This window comes from Rhinatrema bivittatum, chromosome 1 (assembly GCF_901001135.1).
Source record: "Rhinatrema bivittatum chromosome 1, aRhiBiv1.1, whole genome shotgun sequence".
Classification (NCBI taxonomy): Eukaryota; Metazoa; Chordata; class Amphibia; order Gymnophiona; family Rhinatrematidae; genus Rhinatrema; species Rhinatrema bivittatum.
In genome coordinates this window covers 683,197,664-683,219,889 of record NC_042615.1, presented here as the reverse complement: position 1 = coordinate 683,219,889, position 22,226 = coordinate 683,197,664, and the positions used below count along the sequence as shown (strand labels likewise).

The window sequence follows — 22,226 nt, the reverse complement described above, 5'->3', positions numbered from 1 at the left end:
GAGCTAAAACCTGATGAAAAGACAGTCCTTATCTATATCACGTAACATACCCGGAGAGCTAAAACTTAATTAAGAGTCAGACGTCATCTTTATCACTTTACATACCCTTTCTAATTGTGTACCCAGTATCACCTATGCATACCCTGAATGTACATAGTTTTTGTTCCCTGCTTCAGTTTACCTTGTTCATGAATGTTCTCCTTTAAGTTATATGTCAACTTGTTATAATGTATTACGCCCTGAGGCAACAGTTCAGTTCCATGTAAACCGGTGCGATATGTATTGTATACAGGAACATCGGTATAGAAAAAAATAAAAATAAATAAATAAATAAATTTGTTTATGCTGTTTTTTGTTTTTATTTATGTAAACCACTTTGTTAAACTCTTTTAAAAGTGGGATATCAAGGGTAGGTAAACAAACATAATGGGAATTCATCTCTTGCACAGATTGTTTCATCCTCATTGAAAATGGGATTAGTTCCTTCTGCACTTAAAAAAGCAATTTGTTTATCAAAATATTAAAATGCCTACCCTAGATTCATCACAATCAAGCAATTATTTCTAACCTGCCATTTGTCATAAAATTACTTGAAAAAATAGTTTTAAACCAGTTGCAAGATTTTTTGGATGATTTTCAATTCTGGACTCCTGCCAGTATGGTTTTTAAAGCTCATGAAACTGAACCACGTCTGGGTTTAGATGATGCAAACGTTTTTTCGATGGTATCTCTTGGTATCACAGCTGCTTTTTGTAGCTACCTTGGTATCGGAGGGTCCTTGGCATATGGCATGGTTGGCGCAGCCTAGCGGGCTTGCCCACACAGACAGCTGGTGAATGTTCCCTACAGCGGGACAGACTGGAGCTTCACCTATACCAGCTGCCTCCCCTGCAGGTTGAGCCCTTGGGTTCTGATGGTCATCAGGACTTAGGTGGGTCCCTGGGGCAGTAGGCAGATGGGAGTCCAATGACAGGCAGAGGTCGAGGCTGGCGGCAGACAGAAGACATCGAAGACAAGCCAGAGGTCGGGGCGGGCAGCAGACAAGGCGTAGTCAAATCCAAGGCAAAAGATCAGGTCCAGGTGGCAATCATGGAATGGTCAAGGCCCGAGCAAAGGTCAGAATCCAAGGAGTCAACCCAAGGGAAGACAAGGAGAGACAAGACAAGGATGAGGACTGTGTCAATGGCAGAGGCACGGATGAGTAAGGCGAACAAGAGCAGGGCAAGGCAAAGCGGACCAGAACTCAGGAGCAAGGCAGGAAGGCAAGACAGGAGTACTGGAACACAGGAACAAGGACAAGAACAGGAACACAAGAACGAAGGCAGCATGCACAGAGGCACAAAACAGACACATCAGGAGACCTGTTGCTGAGGCATCTGATGCCTCACTGGGGGAGCCTTATGTAGTGAGTGCAGTGACATCATCCGGGAGTGCTGTGGCGGGATGTGAATCGTGTCCTCGATCGTCTTAACGATCGATTTCGGCTGGGAGGGGGAGGGAATCGTATTGTTGCCGTTTGGGGGGGGTAAAATATCATGAAAAATCGTTAAAAATCGTTAAAAATCGAAAAATCGAAAAACCGGCACATTAAAACCCCCTAAAACCCACCCCCGACCCTTTAAATTAAATCCCCCACCAAATAACTTAAATAACCTGCGGGTCCAGCGGCGGTCCGGAACGGCAGCGGTCCGGAACGGGCTCCTGCTCTGAATCTTGTCGTCTTCAGCCGGCGCCATTTTCCAAAATGGCGCCGAAAATGGCGGCGGCCATAGACGAAAAAGATTGGACGGCAGGAGGTCCTTCCGGACCCCCGCTGGACTTTTGGCAAGTCTCGTGGGGGTCAGGAGGCCCCCCACAAGCTGGCCAAAAGTTCCTGGAGGTCCAGCGGGGGTCAGGGAGCGATTTCCCGCCGCGAATCGTTTTCGTACGGAAAATGGCGCCGGCAGGAGATCGACTGCAGGAGGTCGTTCAGCGAGGCGCCGGAACCCTCGCTGAACGACCTCCTGCAGTCGATCTCCTGCCGGCGCCATTTTCCGTACGAAAACGATTCGCGGCGGGAAATCGCTCCCTGACCCCCGCTGGACCTCCAGGAACTTTTGGCCAGCTTGTGGGGGGCCTCCTGACCCCCACGAGACTTGCCAAAAGTCCAGCGGGGGTCCGGAAGGACCTCCTGCCGTCCAATCTTTTTCGTCTATGGCCGCCGCCATTTTCGGCGCCATTTTGGAAAATGGCGCCGGCTGAAGACGACAAGATTCAGAGCAGGAGCCCGTTCCGGACCGCTGCCGTTCCGGACCGCCGCTGGACCCGCAGGTTATTTAAGTTATTTGGGGGGGGGGGGTTCGGGAGGGTGGGGGATTTAATTTAAAGGGTCGGGGGTGGGTTTTAGGGGGTTTTAGTGTGCCGGCTCACGATTCTAACGATTTATAACGATAAATCGTTAGAATCTGTATTGTATTGTGTTCCATAACGGTTTAAGACGATATTAAAATTATCGGACGATAATTTTAATCGTCCTAAAACGATTCACATCCCTAGTGGCTAGCCTCCCGTCGTGGACTCTTTAAGAAGGGAGGAGTTGGTTGAGTATGTGCGCTCCTACAGGGCGGTAAGGAATGGTGTCCATGCTGCAGTCAGGTGCTGGCAGCGTTTCTGCCGTGGCCAAGTGCAGGTAGCGTTGGAGGTGAACGACGAGGTTTGCAGGGCTATCCCATGGACTGCCAAACATAGCACTTTTGATATGGTTGATTTCTCTACTTTGTTTAGCCGATTGGCAGAACCCAGAATTGGACTGCCAGTCCACAACTGGTTTAGAAATGCTATTCAGATAGTCAGTGCAATCAAAGAAGAAAGTAAGGACTCTGTAGTTGATATTATCATCCATCTGGGAACCAACAACCTTGCTAGAAACAACAACCAAGTTGCACAGAGGGATTTCCAGACTCTGGCAAAGCAGATTAGTCACATGGTGAAGAATATTGTTTTTCAGAAGTGTTACCTGTTCATGGAAAGGGGAAAGAGAGGCTAAGCAATATAGATAACTTCAATGCATGGCTCAAAACTTGGTGTAAGGAAGAAAGTTTTGGATATATTGGGGTCTGGGTCCATGTATGGACTAGTAAAAGGCTCTATGTCAAAGATGGCTTATATCTGTCTATGACAGGAAAAAAACTCCTAAGTGATAAATTCAAATCCTATGCCATAAGGCATTTAAACTAGAGGATGGGGGTGGCAGAAGGAAATTAGAATGTCACCCCCCCCCCCCCAAATCTCAAAGAAATGGGTGAAGAGGATAACATATATCAGCTGAATAAGACACAAAAGAAGGCCAAGAAGATCAGTAACCTGAAGGAGAGAAGCTGGAAAGCTATGAACACAAACGCTTGTAGTCTGGGTAATAAAATCCTAGACCTGCAGGCTCTAATGGTGGAAGCAGATCTGGACATCATTGCTGTTAAAGAAACATGGTTTACAGAGTCACATGACTGGGACATGGTCATCCCAGGCTATAACTTATTAAGGAAGGACAGAGAGTTCGAGGAGTGGCACTTTATGTCAGAAGCAATATCCAAGCAATTGAAATGCAAGCGACATGGGGTAGGAAAGAAGCATTATGGCTAGCCTAAAAAAAGATGATGATGCTTCCATTTACATCAGTGTGGTCTATAGGCCTCCAATTCAGACAGAAGAGCTGGACAGAGATCTGATCGAAGACATTGAAAAGATGGGAAAGAAGGGAGAAGTGTTGCTCATTGGAAATTTTTATCTGCCGGATGTAGACTGGTATATCTCTTCTGAGGAATCTACGAGAAGTAGAGAAATAGTGGATGCCCTCCAAGGGGCTATACTCAAACAAATGGTACTTGATCCCACGAGGAACGGTGTAATCCTGGACCTAGTGCTCACAAATGGGGTTGATGTCTATAATGTCTGGACAGGTGCCCACCTGAGTACAAGTGATCATCAGACAGTATGGTTTGATACTGTGAATAATATCCAAGGAAGTCACACGAAGATCCGAGTTTTGAATTTCAAATATACGGACTTAGACAAAATAGGAATGTACCTGGAGGAAGAATTAGAAGACTGGGAAAATGGGTGAGGTGGAACAACAGTGGGCTAAATTAAAAGGAGCTATTACAAAGGCAACACACCAACACACTAAAAAATGGTGTGGGCCATCTATTGCTCCTACCATATGACAGGGGTCGACCAATGGCACCGATAGCCCCTGTCACATGGTAAGGGCAAAGGGCTATCGGTGCCATTTTGATTACTGACAGCCGATGGCCCAAGAATGGGAGATCACTCCTGGGACCCCCGCTGGACCACCAGGGACTTTCGGCAAGTTTTGGGGGGGGGGGGGGGGGGGGGGGTCGGGAGGGTGGGGAGTTGTAATTTATTAAATTTGAAGGGATGGGATGGGTTTGGGATTTTCGTTTCGGGGCAGCTGAAAAAACATCGGCCCGAACTATAGGAAAATGAAATTTCCTGCAGCAGACCGTTAATGAAGGCCGAACCAACAGGTTCAGCCGAATCACATCTCTATTAGAGAGAGGAGTAACCAGTAAGAAAATGGAGGTGTGATGCCCTTGTACAAGTCCTTGGTGAGGCCTCACCTGGAGTATTGTGTTCAGTTCTGGAGCCCTTATCTCAAAAGGGATAGAGACAGAGGTGGAGGCGGTCCAGAGAAGGGCTACCAAAATGGTGTGGGGTCAGTATCACCCCTGATACAGACCTTCAGATACCTACAAGGTTTTGATGATGTGCAAATGTTAAACCTTTTCCATTGGAAAGAAATCAGTAGAACTAGGGGTCACAAAATTAAACTCCAAGGAGGATGCCTCAGAACCAACATCAGAAAATATTTCTTCATGGAGAGGATGGTGGATGCCTGGAATGCCCTTCAGGAGGAGGTGGTGAAAACCAAAACAGTGAAAGAATTCAAAAGGACATGGGATAAATATTTTGGATCTCTAAAGGCTAAAGGATGGAAATGAAGAAAAGAGGCATGGAATAACTTGATGGTGTGGTGGTTATTACCTTTAACCAATAATCCTTAATACTGTTGATGCAACTCCATCATTGCTCTCTGCTTCAACAACAGGAGAAAAAGGGGAATTGGATTCATTCAGCAACCGAGGGCCCCGACTTTTACCGTCTGGGGAAACAAATATGGGGGTAACTTGCTAATGCGGCGGTTACTACCCTTAACCAATAAGACTGATGCAACTCAAACACTGCTCTCTGCTTCAACAGCAAGGCATTACGGGAAATTGGATTCAAACAGTAACCAATGAGGGCCCTGACTTTTATGGCCTGGGAAACAGATAAGCACGGGGTAACCTACATGGCACAGCAGATACTACCATAAGCTTACTGGGCAGACTGAATGGACCATTTGGCCCTTTTCTGCCGTCATTTCTATGTTTCTCTGTTATGTTTTTGATTGGGTGTTTACAAGTCAGATTTGGCCCTTCCTGTTCTAGCTAGAAACCACTGACTTCTTGTCTACCACAACAGTCTGCTTTATCTGCAACTCTTTTTAATTGCTATGTGCTACCACTTGCTAAGTTTCTAGCCACTTATGGGATACATTATCATCTATAGGCAGCTGATGATATTCAACTTCTTTTCACCATTGATCCTATAGATTTTACTATCCCATCTCTTATGTTTGCAAGAAATGGCTGGCTGGATGGTTGATAATAAAATGATGCTTAATTTTAATAAAACTGAATCATTACGCATCAGCTGGTCCCCACCACCTTCCAATTTGACTAGTTTGAAATTTGATGATTTTACCATTGCTATTCCAGAAGTCTGGTATTTAGGTGTGTTTATCTATTTTCAATTAAAATAAAATCTCAAATTAAAACAGTTGCTAAATCAGCATTCTATAATTAAGGTTAGTGCAATGTGCAAAATTATTTTTTTCTATTAGTGATTTCAATAGTCTAGGTAGATGATTATCATGCTCTTTATATAGGTCTTCTATCCTCACTATTACAGGTATTTCAGCTGATTCAAAATGGTGCTGCATGTTTGATAACGGGGAAATCATGCAGCAATCATATTATTCCTAATTTGAACACATATTAGTTGCTTGTCTCTTGGAAAATTTGATTTAAAATACTGTTTCTCGCTTTTACAGCTCTCTGTACTGATGCCCCAGTTCACTTACATTTTGTATTGTCCATTTATACTCCTGCCCATTCTTTAGGATCAACTGGAACACATATTTTAACTGGTCTATCTTTTACGTTGTTATGATTGCCTGAGGTTAGGGCTAGGGCTTTTTCAGTGGCTGCTCCAATACTATGGAGTTCTCTTTTCACTGAGTTGCACTTGCAGAGCTCTTACATGAATTTTGTAAACAAGAATAAACCTACTTTTTCATTCAGGCCTTTCACTGAACTGTTAGATTCTAATCTGTTTTTTTTGCTTTGGTTATTAAATAATAACTTGTTATTTTTATTGTGCATTTGATTTTTAGAGGTAGATTTTCAAAAGCCGTTTAGACAGCTAACTGAAAAGTTATCCATCTAAATAGCCTGTCTATGATATTTTGTGACTTATCCGTCTAAATTCTAGCCAGATAAAGAGTTATCTGGCTAGAATTTAGCCGGGTATACAGGGGACATTCCTGTCCCCTGTATACCCGGCTAAATTCTAGCCAGATAAACCAGGCAGTAGGCGTTCTGAGGAGGAGTGGAGTTAGTTGGTGAACTTAACCGGCTAATTCTGGCCATGCAGCAGGCAAGAATAAAGTTAGCTAGATATCTGGCTAACTTTTAAGATAGCTGGGTCTTCCCAATGATAAAGAAAGCTACATTAGATCCTGCAGTGGTTACAGATTCTAGACCAGTTTCAAAATTGCCATTTTTAGGCAAGATGATTGAATGTGCTGTTGCTACACAGATAGGTCTTTTCCTGGAGAAAAAAAAAAGATATTAGACCTGAATCAGGCTGGATTTTGACAGGGTCACAGCACAGAGACTGCACTTGTGACTCTTCTAGATGATCTTCATAGAAATGTAGATGAGGACTCTATTGATATTGTTCATCCTGTCTGCAGTAGGGATGTGCAGTCCTTTAAAACGAAACTGTAAAATGTGATGAAAAAAGCAAATTCAGTTCATTCAGGGGGACTGGAAATGAATCATGCCCCCCCCCCCCCCCCTAAATGAAATGAACTTTATTCATTCATTTTGTATTAAACTAATGATTCGGGTTTAGGTCTAAGCATGAAGCTGGGTCCTCACCTAGGGCATAGCCCTAAGCGCAAAGCAGGAGACGCAGCCTACACCTGTGGGATGCCGGTGTCGAGGCCGAGGCCTGAAGCCAAGGTCTCACCTAAGGCATAGGCTGAGGTCTAAAACAGGGACCACGGTGTAGGCCTGAGTGTGACACTGGGGTCTCGGTGAAGGCCAGAGCCTCAGCTGAGACCCCCCCCGAAAATTAAACTAAAAAACCCAAAAACTTTCCTGATCCGTTGGGTATCCGACAAAGGCTGAGTCCTGAATTGGGGAACCTCGGCATAGGCTGGAGTCTGGACATAGGCTGGAGGCCAGGTCCTGATGCCAGGGCCTCAGCTAGGGCCCAGATCCAGGCCTGAGCCCGTGACCTGACTCGGATGTCAGGTAGTGATGCCGGGCCCTCGACCCAGGCCCGATGCTGCGACCTGACCCAGAGGCCAGGTCACAATACTGGAGCCTTGGCCTAGGCTGGGGCCCAGAGGCCCAATGCTGCAACCCAACCTGGTGGCCAGATCCCAACGCCAGGGCCTCAGCCCGGACCCAGTCCCGACGCCACAACCTAACTTGCAAGTCAAATGATGCTGGGGTTGTGCTAGAGGCATCAGGTCTTGTCTGGGTTGAGGCCCTGGAGATGGGACCCTGCCTCCAGGCCGGGCTGTGGCATCAGGTCTGGGTCCATGCACCAGCCTAGGCGTTGGGCCTAGTGTTATGCTGAAGCCTTCAGCCTAGTCCAAGACGATGGATCCCCACAGGGCCGGGGGGGGGGGGGGGGGGGGGGGGGTCCTGGCCCCGGTGTTTTGCTGGGAGGGTGGGAGAGAGGGCTCATTTTCATTTTTTGGCCCTTTTTTTTAATTTCTTGATTCGTTTTTTTTCACACGAATGAAGCAAATCAAGCAATCCATGAACTGAAATTTGTGGGAAAAAACCTTCCGGAAAACAAATCGAAAAATGAAAACAAAATTTTTTTCCCTGCACGTCCCTAGTCTGCACCATTCTGTAGTGTGTACCATATTATTTTGTTAGATTGACTGGAGAATACCTGTGTCAAGTGCACTGTAAAAAAAAAAAAGTTTCATTCATTCTTGGTATATCGTGCTCAGCGAGTTAAAATTTGGACGGACATTTTTGGACTACAGAAACTGATTTGCCAGGTTCCAGAGTGGTCAAACCTCTCACCACTTTTGCTTAATTTGCATATCTGCCTCCTTGGTAAGTTTGGTAAAACATTCAGGTTTGAATTATGTAATATATGCTCTTGATATTCAATATGTAATATATGTTCATGGGAAACAATCAAGTTGATGCAACTTCCAGCAGGATTAAAGTCAGCACAGGATTGGTTATTAAAAATAGATTGTTCCTAAATCCTCAAAAAATGGAAGCATTGTGGGTGAAGAAGCCTTCTTTGATTTAGCCATCCCCGAAACAATATTTGGGTAACGAGTTGCTAGAAATTAATCCAGCAGTTAAAATCTTTGGACTTACCTTTGACACTAAGCTAACTTTTGATATGCAGATTTTCAAAATGGTCAAGAAATCATTTTTCTAGCTACGGCTGCTTTATAAGTTAAAACCTTACCAGATGAGGGACAATTTAGCAACAGTGCTTCATGCTCTGGTAATGGACTGTATTGATTAATGCAACATTTTACATATGGGACTTCCGAAGAAACAAATGTGTAGACTTCAATGTGCCCAAAATACTGCTGCGAGAATTTTATTGAGCTTAAAATTGTACAATCGCATCACTCCAGTCCTGCATAGCTTACATTGACTCCTGATTCCCTCCAAAGTTCTCTTTAAAACCCTTGCTTTGTCTTTTAGGACCTTTTTCAAGGGGGTCTAGAGTATGAGAGGCAAAAATTGAATATTTATTCACCAATTAGGGCACTGCATTCCTTGGAGTGAGTATTTTACTGAGTATTCCTTCTCTGCTTTAGGTAAGGTATAGTGAGATGAGGAAGCAGGTTTTCTCATTTTTTTGCTCCAGTGCTTTGGAATTTTGCTCCTAAGGGGATCAGACTCACTTCTGAGTTCCTTAATTTCAAAACTGTGTAAAGTATGACTGTACAGTGTAACTTTTATGGTCACACCATGGATCGATATAGACGCAATTTGGATTTTTTTCCATTTTATTCTCCTTTCCTTTTTGGATCATTCCTAACATTCTATTTGCTTTTTTGATGGCCACTGCACACAGAGCTGAGGATTTCTGTGTATTGTGTCCACAAGAACTCCCAGATTCTTTTCCTGGGTGGTGACTCCCAATACAGAACCCAGCAATGTGTACCTGCAGTTGTGTTTATTTTTCCCTGTGGGTATCATTTTGCACTTTTTCACATTAAATTTCATCTGCCATTCAGATGCCCAGTCTTCTAGACTCATATGGTCCTCTGCAGTTCCTCACAATCCACTGTTGTTGTAACAATTTTGAATAACTTTGTATCATCTATAAATCTGATTACCTCACTTGTTGTTCCCTTTTCCAGATCATGTATGAATATGTTAACTAGCACAGGACCCAGTATCAATTCCTGTGGATTTCCACTCATGACCTTTCTCAATTTGGAAAATTGACCATTTAGTCCTGACCTCGGTTTCCTGTCTTCTAAACAGTTCCCATCCCTCGGTAGGACAGTGCTTCCTGTCCCATAGCTGTAATTTCCTGAGCAGTCTCTCATGGGGGACTTTGTCAAAAGCCTTCTGAAAATCCAAATACACTATATCAACCCGATAACCTTTATCTATGTGTTTATTTATACTTTCAAAACAATATAAAAGAATGGTAAGGCAAGACTTCCCTTTACTAAAATCATGTTGACTCTTCCCCATTAAGCCATGTCTAACTATATGGCCAGTGATTTTGTTTTTAAGACTAGCTTCTACCATTTTGCCTGGCACCAATGTGCTTCCAGCATAGCTGCTAAGCAACGGCAGAAGCCCCGGTCCCGGGTCATGGTAGGCCGCTACTGTGACCTGGGCAGAAAAATAAAGTATAATAAGGTAATGGGAGAGTGGGAGGTTATGGAAAGTATCATTTTTTTAAACCATTTGACAGGGCATGGAAGCGGAGGAGGGGAAGGGTGAAGGGGTGAGACTAGGGCCAGCTGCAGCATATAGTTTTAACAAAAGGAAGGGATATTTTGCAAGTGTGTGCTGCAGGTTCAGCCGAGTAGGGCCGAGCATTGGATCTCAGATGGGGGACATTGGGGCCAGTAGGCCTATGATCTTTTTTTTTTTTTTTTTTAAGTCTTACTACTTCTCTTAATAAGCTATATTCTTTTTGAATATAGCTGGTTAAGACTAAAATTATCTGGAAACATGTTCCCGGATAACTTTAGACCTACTCTTAGGCATATCTGTATTTAGGCAGATAACTTATCCGGCTAACTCCTAATATCGGAGACACCCAGTTAAGTTATTTGTCTAACTCTGCCACTCCCTGGAACACTCCCAACAAGGAGAATATTAAAAACTAGCCATTTAAACAAATAACTCACAAGATATCTGTCTAAATGGCTTTGAATGTTGACCCCTATGAATTCTAGTATAACTTGGGACAAAAGGTTAAACAAACATAGTTTAAAAATCAGAGCCAGAATAATTTCCTGATATTTGGAGGATCACTTAGCCCCAGTCTCAAATCCCCAATCATGCTAAATGTGATATGGCATGTTCAATCCAATAGGAAGTAACTTCTTTCTAGCTTACCTCGGTGCTAACTGCTTCATCTGAAGGGTTGATCAAGACTACAGTCTCTAGGACATCACTTCTATGATGAAGGATTTTTTGACCTGCCAATACAAAGCAACAACAGGTCAGCTTTTGCCTGCAATTTCACAAGGTACAAAAGCAAATCAACATAAAACAAGTAGTTTCAGACTACATTTGAAACCCCCTTGTTTGTCAGACATAATTTCTTCAGTGGTACCCAAGGCCATGTATACAAAAAGTTTTTCAGAGAGAGAGAAAAAAGTAGAATCTCCGACCTGAAGTACAGGCTAAAAGGGATGGCCTGTGATCCTGGAAAGACTTTTGCTCAGCGCACATAGATTGTGCCATCGCTGCTTCAGAGTCCCATGGGCGACTCGTTTGTTTTAGATGGAACTGCATGCTGGTTGCCCTCAGAAATTGGCCATGGCCAAAGATTCCCACAGTATACATGAAGCTTTTTAAACCATCTTTGCTATATTAGTGTGAAATGTGGTCAGAGCAGTGGGCTGCAAACCAAGGAAGCCAGGTTTCAAATCCCACTGCCATTCCTTGTGACCTTGGACAAGCCACTTCACCCTCCATTGCTTCAGGTACAAACTTAGATTGTGAGCCCTCTAGGGACAGGGAAATACCTAACGTAGCTGAATGCAATCCACTTTGAAGTGCCTGAAAAGTGGAATATAAATCAAATTAATTGTACATATTTTCAAGGGCCCACATTTCATAAAACCCAACAAATCTGCAAAGCATTTTAAATCCATTAATTGCTTCTTTATTTATTGGCTCAGTCTATACACAGCTAAAGAACAGCTCATAAAGTTCACAGGACATGCTTTTCTATTCCCAGTTTATATCTATAAGAAAATACATTTAGTAAATTAGACTGATTTTGAGAATTAACCAGAAAAAGATGTTCTACTTGAGCTTTCAAGACCATGCGAGTCTCTTCTTTAGTCACGTTAGTGTGCCCTTGAAAGCTCATGGGCAAAAGTAGTTTGGGATAATTCTTGTGCTGGCCCTGGAAAAGGTACTTGCACAGAACCGTGTTTTCTTCAGGATCTACTAGAACTCTGCACTGTTAACAATAGATCCACCAAGTTTTAATGAAGCTTCCAGGCAATCTGAAGGAAGAGTCTGAATGACATAGCAGAGATAGTAAAGGACCCGTGGACTGGCAAACCTTAAAAGTAGATTTTATCCACAGGGTTTACCATAATAATCAAAATAAAGCTAAGCCTTTCCTGACCTAATCCTGCCCTGGGAACATCTAAAAAAAATACATGATTAAAATTAAGAGTGCTGTCAACATATGTGCATACTTTTACCTGTATAAACGGTTGGCAATAATCAAACAACCTGTTTCCGCGGGTAAAACTGTGTTTTACCCACGAATATGGCTTTCTTTATTGACCCCTGTATTACCCAAATAATTATATCTTAGCTTATTCAAAATTCAATTCTATGTGTTCGCTTACCATGATTTATTATTATTAATGTATGTACTGCCCTATTAGAACACTGTGCTGTTTGCAGATGGCTTTACTAGATGGTCCCTCTCTTTATCAGGTTTGCTATCTGAGATTTGTAAATGTACTTTCTCAGGAGCCACTCCTAATTTCTGGAATCAATTACCTAATGAGACAAGACCATTACAATGCACAAAATTTTTCAAAAAGCAGATGAAAATCTTATTGTTTGACCAGGCTTACCAATGATGTCGAGAACTATTGTAGCCTCGTGCTTCTTTTATCCATTATTTTAGTATATATGTTTTATTGTTAGCCACCCAGGGTCCTTGTACATAGGCGGAATATAAATAAAAGAACCATAACCATATGTGTCTTTTGTCTTTCTTGTATATAATTAAAAAAAATAACAGTAATCATTCAATACATTTTTTCCTCTTGGCAAGTGTTGCTTGAGATATCTCTTTGTTGCAATCTTGTGTGAGCTGTGCCAGCTCGCCTTATTACTTGATTATTCTTCTCTTTAGATTGTGTACAGAAACTATAATCAATGTTAATAATTAAGTATCAGCAAATACACGATGCGCTACATCATTAGCAGACAGATGTGTCAATGTGCTACATCTGCTTCCTGACTCGAAGCTGCATTGTCTCAGTCCTGAAAAATACTTTCCTCTGATTCCAGAATACATACAGAAACATGTTCTTTCTCTTGGTAATTTGCTTATCTTACAGAGGAGTATAGTGGAATTAATTAAAAGCCTCATTAGGAAGAATATGTCATGCTGAAATTCTATCGAATTCTTACTATTCCAGAATGAACACTTAAATTTAGATTTTAAAAGCCTTGCATGTGCAAAAATGGCCACATATGCGTGTAAGTGGGCTGCGTGGAAGCTACGTGAATTTTAAAAAGCTGGGAAGGGTGCATGTACATTGAGGTACCTGTGCCCAGAAAAAGAAGCAGGGCCAGCACTGGTGCATGTAACTCCAAATTTTCCTCAGCTGGCACATGTATGTTATGTATACCATGGGGGGGAGAGAGAGAGAGAGAGAGAGACTCTTTATGGAGCTTAGTCTGATACTCTCTGGGGTAGATTTACAAAAAATGCGCGTTCGCGTACTTTTGTTGGCGCGTATCTGCTAAAATCCAGGATCGGCGCGCGCAAGGCTGTCGATTTTGTGCAGCCAGCGCGCACCGAGCCGCGCAGCCTGCCTCCGTTCCCTCCGAGGCCGCTCCGATTTCGGAGCGGCCTCGGAGGGAACTCGCTTTCGCCCTCCCCTCACCTTCCCCTCCCTTCCTCTATCTAACCCACCCCCCCGGCCCTATCTAAACCCCCCCCCCTACCTTTGTCCGGGGATTTACGCCTCCCGGAGGGAGAAGTAAATCCCAGCGCGCCAGCGGGCCGCTAGCGCGCCGAGATGCGACCTGGGGGCGGTTCCGGAGGGTGCGGCATCGCCCCCCAGACCGCCCCGGGCCGAAACCACGCCCCCGGGCCCGCCCCCAAAATGCCGTGCCGATCGACCCCGCCCCCGACACGCCCCCCTCGAAAAACCCCGGGACTTACGCGAGTCCTGGGGCTCTGCGCGCGCCGGCGGGCCTATGGAAAATAGGCGCGCCTGCGCGCAAGGCCCTGCTCGCGTAAATCCGGCCGGATTTACGTGAGCAGGGCTTTAAAATCCGCCCCTATATATGCACCATGGTAAGGGGGCACTTTGATTCGGGGTGAGATTTCGGGAGGTGGGTTGGGGGTGGTTTTACAGAAACATTCAGAGGTATTCATTGTAAAATTGCCATCATTAAAGCATTTTAGACCTTATAACGGATGAAAAGGAGTTGATTTGTACACTGCAGCTAGCAGAGACTGCAGTGTACAAATCAACTCCTCTTGTTAGAATTTCCATCACTTATAAGGTCTAAAATTCTTTAATGATGCCAATTTTTCAATTGCTACCTCTGAATATGTCTGTAATACCACCTCCCTAACCCCAACCCACCTCCCGAAAACTCACCCCGAATCAAAGTGCCCCTTACAATGGTCCATATATAGAGTATCAGAGTGAGCCCTATAAAGAGGTCGGTCTGTCTCTCTCTCTCTCTCTCTCTCATATATATATATCTACACATGCAAGTTATAAAATGGCCCTTTTAAAATCTACCTTTAGATACACTCAGCTCTCTTCATAACAGCAAAAATATTTGAGTATTACAGTGAGGTGTTATAGCAAATAAAATTATAATTCAGAGTTATCAGTGGCCTCAGGCGTGAAGGTGACATGGTGGGACTGCACCAAAAAAAGTTCCTTTTTTGCCTTCTTTTCACATGACATAGGCTCTGCACAACCCAAGAGGTTTCTCTCTCTCTCTCTCTCATGTCTTTCTCCTGTGGTGCATAACAAAGAAACACTCACTTGAGTCAAACTGCACTAAATTATGTTTAGAGAAGTTGGCCAATATAAAATCATTGCCTATGAGGAACCCTTTGGTGTGAATTATTCAAACTGCTCCACCAAACCTGTGGAGGCAAAGCGCAACGCCAGCGAGGGAGAGAGAGAGAGAGAGGACCTGCTTCTACTGCAGTTGTTCTGGGGTTCAAGTCAGCAGAAGAGCACAGTGATGGAAACACTCCCCAGGAGGGGACTGAGCAGAGTTGCAGTCAAATCTGCTGGGAGCTAGATCTGAGGGGAGGCTGGGAGTCACTTAGATTAGAGTTCAGCTTGCACTGTTTTCATTAGTTTCAGCAAAGCAGGAAGATGTCAGAGAGGCTATGAGGGGGCAGAGTAGAGCCACCACCGGCAAGTTTCTGAAACTGCTCAGCATGGCTAAGGGGAATGCCAAAACAGCTGCTTGTGGGAGAGATAAAAAGGAGGGACCACTTTGAAAGCCAACAATGAGACAATGGCAGAGAGAGGGGAACCAAGGGAAAACAGAGGGGAGAAGGGTAAGTGGAAGTGACTGGGGTGGAAGGCAAAATGAAGAGAGATGAATGTGAAGGATCAGGAGATAATTGAGAAGATTATTGTATCACCTACTTTTTTATCTATCAGCTTTCAACTGAGAGCTATAATAAGAAAGCTGTATATAAAAATGCTTTATAGAGTAGGTCAAGCATACTGAATACTATTACTGCTAAGGAATGAATTAACCAATTTATTCACAAAAGAAGCTATGATTAATGCGAACTACTTATAGACAGTCATTCTCATACTAAACTATTTATTTATTTATCAAATTTAGAAATTGCTCCCTTCTTGCGAGTCTGCAGAGCAGTGTACAAAAATACAATAAACAGAAAATACAATAAAATCACAGTATATAAAAATAGAATAAAATATCAATAAAATGTCACATCATATATGAAATCAGTCTTTTAATTCTTGCTAGAGAGGACTGAATGAACAAACACAGAAATCCACCATTTCCCAAACTCAGGGGGAAGAACAGGGGTTTCAGTTCACCCCCGCAGAATGAAGCCCTACTAGTTCAGATCTAATCCTAATCTTGGTCACTTAGATATGACATTTGCAAAATACTACTGAGTAAATTTTCAAAGTGATTGTATGTGTTAAATTGCCTTATACACACATATGTTCGAAGTACGTGCATATAGGCAATTTTCAAAACAGGCCAAGTATGTATGTGTTTGCATGGGAAAGAGTGTGAACAAAGTGGACATGTCTGGGGCGTGGTTTGGCTCTCAGCAAATACTGTGCTATTTTATAATGAACACATGCACAAATGTCATCAAGAATGCACAAAATGCTTTTATACTTGCTATTTAATGCACTGAATTCAAACTTTGTGTTTTTTTGACCTGGCGATTTGTATGCTGGCTTCACCCAGTGAGTGGAAAGGGCAGTTTGCTAGAAGTAGAGGCGGGGGTGTGGAGGGCTAACTGGGAAATCCTGGTACTTGACCATCAGTTTATTTGGTGTCTTTTGTCACTTTTTTCTGTCTCATCCAAGGTTTACTCCCATTCTTTGGGAAAACCTTTCAGTGGATGGCACAACTTTTTTTTTTTTTTTTTTGGGGGGGGGGGGGGGGGGGAGTATGTCACCGGGCCTGATTGGGGCTGAGTGTGTGTGTATCACCGAAGCTGACTAGAGCTAACTAGTGGGGGGGGGGGGGGGGGGGGGGGGGGGGTGTACATGCATGACTGGGGCTCACTGAGGCTTACTAGGTATGTGTGTGAGTCACTGGGCTTGGTTGGAGCTTACTAGGGAGGGGGGTGTTTGTCACTGGGCTTGACTGGGGCTAACTGGGGATGTGTGTGAGTGATGGTGAAGTGACGTTTGACATGAGTATTACAAACGTCTGGATACTCAGGACACAACATTTGAGGAGGGAGAGAGAATAGCGGAGGAGGAGGTACCCCTAGAGAGAGTATACAGAATCAGGGCACAGTTTTGAATCTGTCTGAGGAACTAGTCTTGCACAGGTTCAAGTTCAATAAGGAAATCATACTTTACTTATACCATCAGTTAGAGGAGGACCTGTACCTTTCCATTCAGAGAGGCTATGCCTTGCTAATACACTAAGGGGCGGATTTCAGAGCCCTGCTCGCATAAATCCGCCCAAAACCGGGCGGATTTACGCGAGCAGGGCCCTGCGCGCCGGTAAGCCTATTTTACATAGGCCTACCGGCGCGCGCAGAGCCCCGGGACTCGCGTAAGTCCCGGGGTTTTCGGAGGGGGCGGGCCCGAACCGCGCGGCGTTTTCGGGGCGTGTCGGGAGCGTTCCGGGGGCGGGCCTGGGGGCGTGGCTACGCCCCGGGGCGGCCCGGGGGCGTGGCCGCGCCCTCCGGACCTGCCCCCAGGTCGTGTCCCGGCGCGCAGGAGGCCCGCTGATGCGCGGGGATTTACGCCTCCCTCTGGGAGGCGTAAATCCCCCGACAAAGGTAAGGGGGGGTTTAGACAGGGCCGGGCGGGTGGGTTAGGTAGGGGAAGGGAGGGGAAGGTGAGGTGAGGGCAAAGGAAAGTTCCCTCCGAGGCCGCTCCGATTTCGGAGCGGCCTTGGAGGGAATGGGGGTAGGCTGCGCGGCTCGGCGCGCGCCGGCTATACAAAATCCATAGCCTTGCGCGCGCCTATCCAGGTTTTTAGCAGATACGCGCGGCTCCGCGCGTATCTACTAAAATCCAGCGTACTTTTGTTTGCGCCTGGAGCGCAAACAAAAGTAGGCTATTCGCGCTCCTTTTAAAATCCGCCCCTAAGGTCTCTACAGCCATGTCCATTTTGGCCACTGGTACCATCCAGACACCTCTATAGATCATGGCTAGAATACATTGATCAGTTTCTAGCTTCATTTTTGAGGAAAAGACATCACTATATATATATATATATATCTTTCCCTCAGAGCAGACAGCAACAACAAATTATGATTGATTTCTACCAAACTGCATGTTTCCCCTCTGTTCTGGGGGCTATCAATTGCACACACATCCCTATAATATCACCTACAGACAGTGATGTCACCTTCTGCAACTGATTCTACTCCCTCAACATGCAGGTGATCTGCGATGCCATGGCCAGACTTTTATACTGTATGTGGCCACTATAGCTTAATCAATTTAAGCTATAGTGCAGGATTAGCCTAACAGCCTAATAGTTAGAACAGGAGGAAACAGCATTCAAATCCCACTGCTACTCTTTGTGACCTTGGGTAAGTCACTTTACCCTCCTTTGTCTCATGTAGAAACTTAGGGGTGGATTTATCAAAATGCGGTAAGTACTGCATGCGATAGCAAAAGGGGTGTATTTTATGCTAATATAGCATTTATCACTAATTACCTGTGTGAAGAGCTAATACCATTTCAGATTCTGCAATAAGTGCCAGATCCTGGGGGACCATTTGTAATGGTCCCAGACACGTGTGTGTGTGTGAGAGAGAGAGAGAGAGAGAGAGAGAGAGAGAGAGAGAGAGAGAGAGAGAGAGCACCTGGCCATAATATCATGGCCCATAGGTAGGTATTTGTATCCCTATGGTAGGCCCACCTAGTAACTCGAGGTGGGGATTAGGTAAGAGTGTAGGGGGTTAGGGGCCACTTTGACATTCTACGTGACACCTACGAACAGAACAGTGGTCTCTTGTGAAGATTTGCTGACCTTCGGAGTGAGGAAACTCACTCCAAGATGAGATTTGGGCAAGGTTCTCTCAACCTAGCTTGATGTTACCTAGGTAGAGAGTCCATCAAGCTAGGTTCTACCATGATAATTATTTTACCTCAGTCATGGTAAGTCCTGCGCAGAAAAACATTGCAGCTGGCATTCATAAGTTGTTTTTTAAATTGTTTATTTATGATTTTAACATGTAAATACAATACATTACTTGCTATAATGACTTTTACAGGTGGAGTACTCTATACATATTTTCAAATCCATACTACATATTTCAAAAGAATCACTTTTCATACATCCATCTGAGATTTTAAAGAAATATTTAGAGAAGCATTTAAACATTATGAGCAATTATTTAAGCAATAAGTATAAAAATAATATAGGTTCCTAACCCCCTTCATTTATACTGACTGACATTCCTTCAATCTCCCAGAAGGGATCTGAGATGCTCAGGGTCAGTGAATTGATAATTCTTTCCTTTCAATTTTATTGCACATTTACATGGGTAGCGGAGAATAAAATGACCACCCTTCTCATTTACTTTAGCTCTTAATTCGAAAAACTGCTTCCTTCTAGCTTGTGTGGTTTTTACTAAATCCGGATAAATCCATATTTTATTCCCGTAAAAGGTTTTTAACCTATTGCGGAAAACTTTTTTTAAGATAGTATCCCTGTCTGAAATAAATGCAAAAGTTACCAACATAGTACCTGTCCTTTCAACCACAATTTCATCTTGAGATTTTTCTAGGAGATCAGGCAAATCTATAGTGGATTCAGCATTTTCTCTACGATCTTTTACAGCATTATCTTGTGTCGAACCTGATCCTTTGCTTTAACTGTATTACTTATATAAAATGCCCTTACAACAGTGGGCATACTCTGACCAGTTATATTCAAAATTTTCTCAATATACATCCTAAACAATTCTATAGGAGAGATCTTATTTATAAAAGGAAAATTGACAATTCTGAGATTCAAGACACGTGCATAATTCTCAATATTTTCAATTTTCCTCTGCATTTCAAACTCAGCCTTAATTTGTTGAACTTGAATCTTTTCCACCTTCAAGAGGCATTGATCAAAAATATTATTCTGCTTTTGCAAATTAATCAAGGCTGATGAATTACTCTTAACTGTTTCATTTGTTTCATTAACAACTTTAGATAAATCCTTAATAGAAGAGTCTAACTTCACTAAAACATTCCACAAAGTATCCATACTTATTGATGTAGGTCTTACTATTATTTCTTGAGATTTTGCTTTCCCCTTCATATGTTTTGGCCCCTCTTTAGCAGATTTTACATTCATTTCTAATTTACTCTCTTTAGTTTCAATTATTGAAGGAAGAGTCCCCCCTTCCAATACTTCTTTCCCATTTAATATTTCACTAACCTCTTCCAAATCCAACCCATCCTGGGGGCTTTCTGGCAAACTGGGGGAAACTTCCCCTTTTTTACCAGGAGGTAGTGGAATGTCCGGCATTCATAAGTTTACTACATAGGGTGAAACTGGCCAACTTACTACATGCAGTAATTTTGTTAGGTTACCTGCAGTAAATTACTGCACTTCAGTAGTGTTTATCATGGAAGGTGATTTTAAGATGTATAATAAAGATGTTTTCTCTTTTTCAATAAAGAAGGGAGTGCTTCACTAGTGTGTGTTGGAGGGGCTTAAATTTTGCATGGCTGTGAGAAGCTGAAGCAAATAGCATTGCTCTTTCACTGTCTATGGTTGCTATCTACACTGCAGAGCTGGAAATAGTATATGCTTATGAGGATTTTTCTGAAGAAAGGGGGTTTCAAGAGAAACAAATGGGATGATGTGTGAGATGGAGGAGGCAGTGGTGGTAAGCTGAATGCTGCTGTGATTCCTCTTGATTTATAACTGTGAAGTAGTGCCCATGCAAGTCCATTTTTGTCTTTGGTTTCATAGGCTAGAATAACACATTCTCTGCAATGATTTTGCTATGTGGAGCCTCGGAGATGCAGACTGCAGTCAGCAGGACTCCTGATCAACCTTTGACACAGCACCGCACAGAAAGTGAATTGTCAGCAGCTGGAGGCCTAACAGTGAGTCCTCTACGGAAATGATCTTGGGTGCACAGCCATTTGTATCTTTCCATCTCGGAAAAGCCCTAGAGAATTTACATACGTTCTCCCAGCACTGATGTAGAAAACCTTTGCAATGAAACATTTATTACTATTTGAATAATTATTCTGGCTGCCTTAGACTGGAATGAGATTTAAAGATGCAATTGATGGTTGAAAAGACACCTACTTTATTTAGTTTAGTTTATAGATGCTACCTGCTTTAAGTAGATTTCACCCAGTGCCACTTGCTAATTATAAAAAATTTGTATTTATAAATGAAACAGTGAGTGACATGATCAAATTTATAGATGACACAAAATTATTCCAAGTTGTTAAACCATAACCAGATTGTGAAAACTGCAGAAGGACCTTACAAGACTGGAAGACTGGACATTTAAATAGCAGATGAGATTTAATGTGGACAAGTGCAAAATGATGCACATAGGGAAAAGTAACACAGACTGCAGTTACATGATGTTAGGGTCCATATTAGTAATTAATTACCACTCAGGAAAAGTATCTGATTATCAGAATGGAAAATACTTTGAAATCCTCAGCTTAGTGTGCAGTGGCAATCAAAAAAGCAAACAGAATGTTAGGAATTATTAGGAAAGGAATGGAAAATCAAACAGAGAATGTCATAATGCCTCTGCATTGCTCCTTTGCCCATAGAACTCAGCTGTTTTAGAATTGCCTGCTTTACATGCAGATAAACTTACAAAGTTATGTCTATTATGTGCGTACATTTACCAGGACTGAGCGAAGGTATTTCTGGGGGACAGGGTTTGGATTTGCATGATATTTTTGGATTTTAAAAAGTATGTATGTAAAATGTTCAGTAAAATTTCCATGTACATAAACAGCAGGTGCAATTGTATATGAGTAATTTTGGTGGGATAATTTTCAAAGCGAACTTTCACCTGTGAATTTGCTTTGAAAATTGGTGCGATTTATGCATGTATTTGTCATCTCCCTACCATGCTAGGGACTAAACCTTTTCCCCCAGCTTACAGTAGTGGACTTAGTGAAATATGTTTGCAATATTATAGTAAATCACTATATGACCTTAAATTGTATAACAAATGCATAATGAAAGAGGAATAGCAGAATACAAAATGTTCATGTGTTAAAGAAAGATTTTTGTTTCATTTTAGAAGTATGTAAGTGAACTGGAAATTGAGGTGGGGGAGGGAAAAGATTAAAAAAAATATATAGGTAGGGTTTTGGGAAACTGGGGATTATTTGATCATGCTTAGAAACCCAACGGAGGGCTCAATACTGCCTTCCATTTATTGATCTTCCTTTTGAATCCTTTTCATTACCTACTTACCATTTGAAAACTAAACCTTGAAACACACTCTCGGCAGAAGAAAGTACAGAAAGGCAGCTTTGAGTCTCAGGCAGGCTCTGAGCATTGCTAAATAATAATATTATTTATTATTTATATTCCATATAATAATATAATATATATAATAATTATATTTATTATTTATATTCCATGAACGTTATTGTTAAATTTTGAACTTATGTACACTGTTCCAAGTTTCATAACCTTGTTCTATGTAATGCCTTTTGGCAATTTTCA

General features: G+C 42.9%; 1 protein-coding gene across 3 annotated transcripts in view; it reads right to left on the bottom strand.

The window, feature by feature from the left end:
* The window catches only part of MAP1B (microtubule associated protein 1B), a 361,790-nt gene that overhangs the window by 108,252 nt on the left and 231,312 nt on the right, over window positions 1-22,226 (bottom strand). For all 3 annotated transcript variants that reach the window (XM_029574634.1, XM_029574615.1, XM_029574624.1), the window contains exon 3: window positions 10,968-11,050. Coding sequence is in view for 1 of the 3 variants with exons in the window: in XM_029574615.1 (XP_029430475.1) it covers window positions 10,968-11,050 (83 nt within the window). In the remaining 2 variants the exon portion in view is untranslated. The remainder of the gene's footprint in view (window positions 1-10,967; window positions 11,051-22,226) is intronic.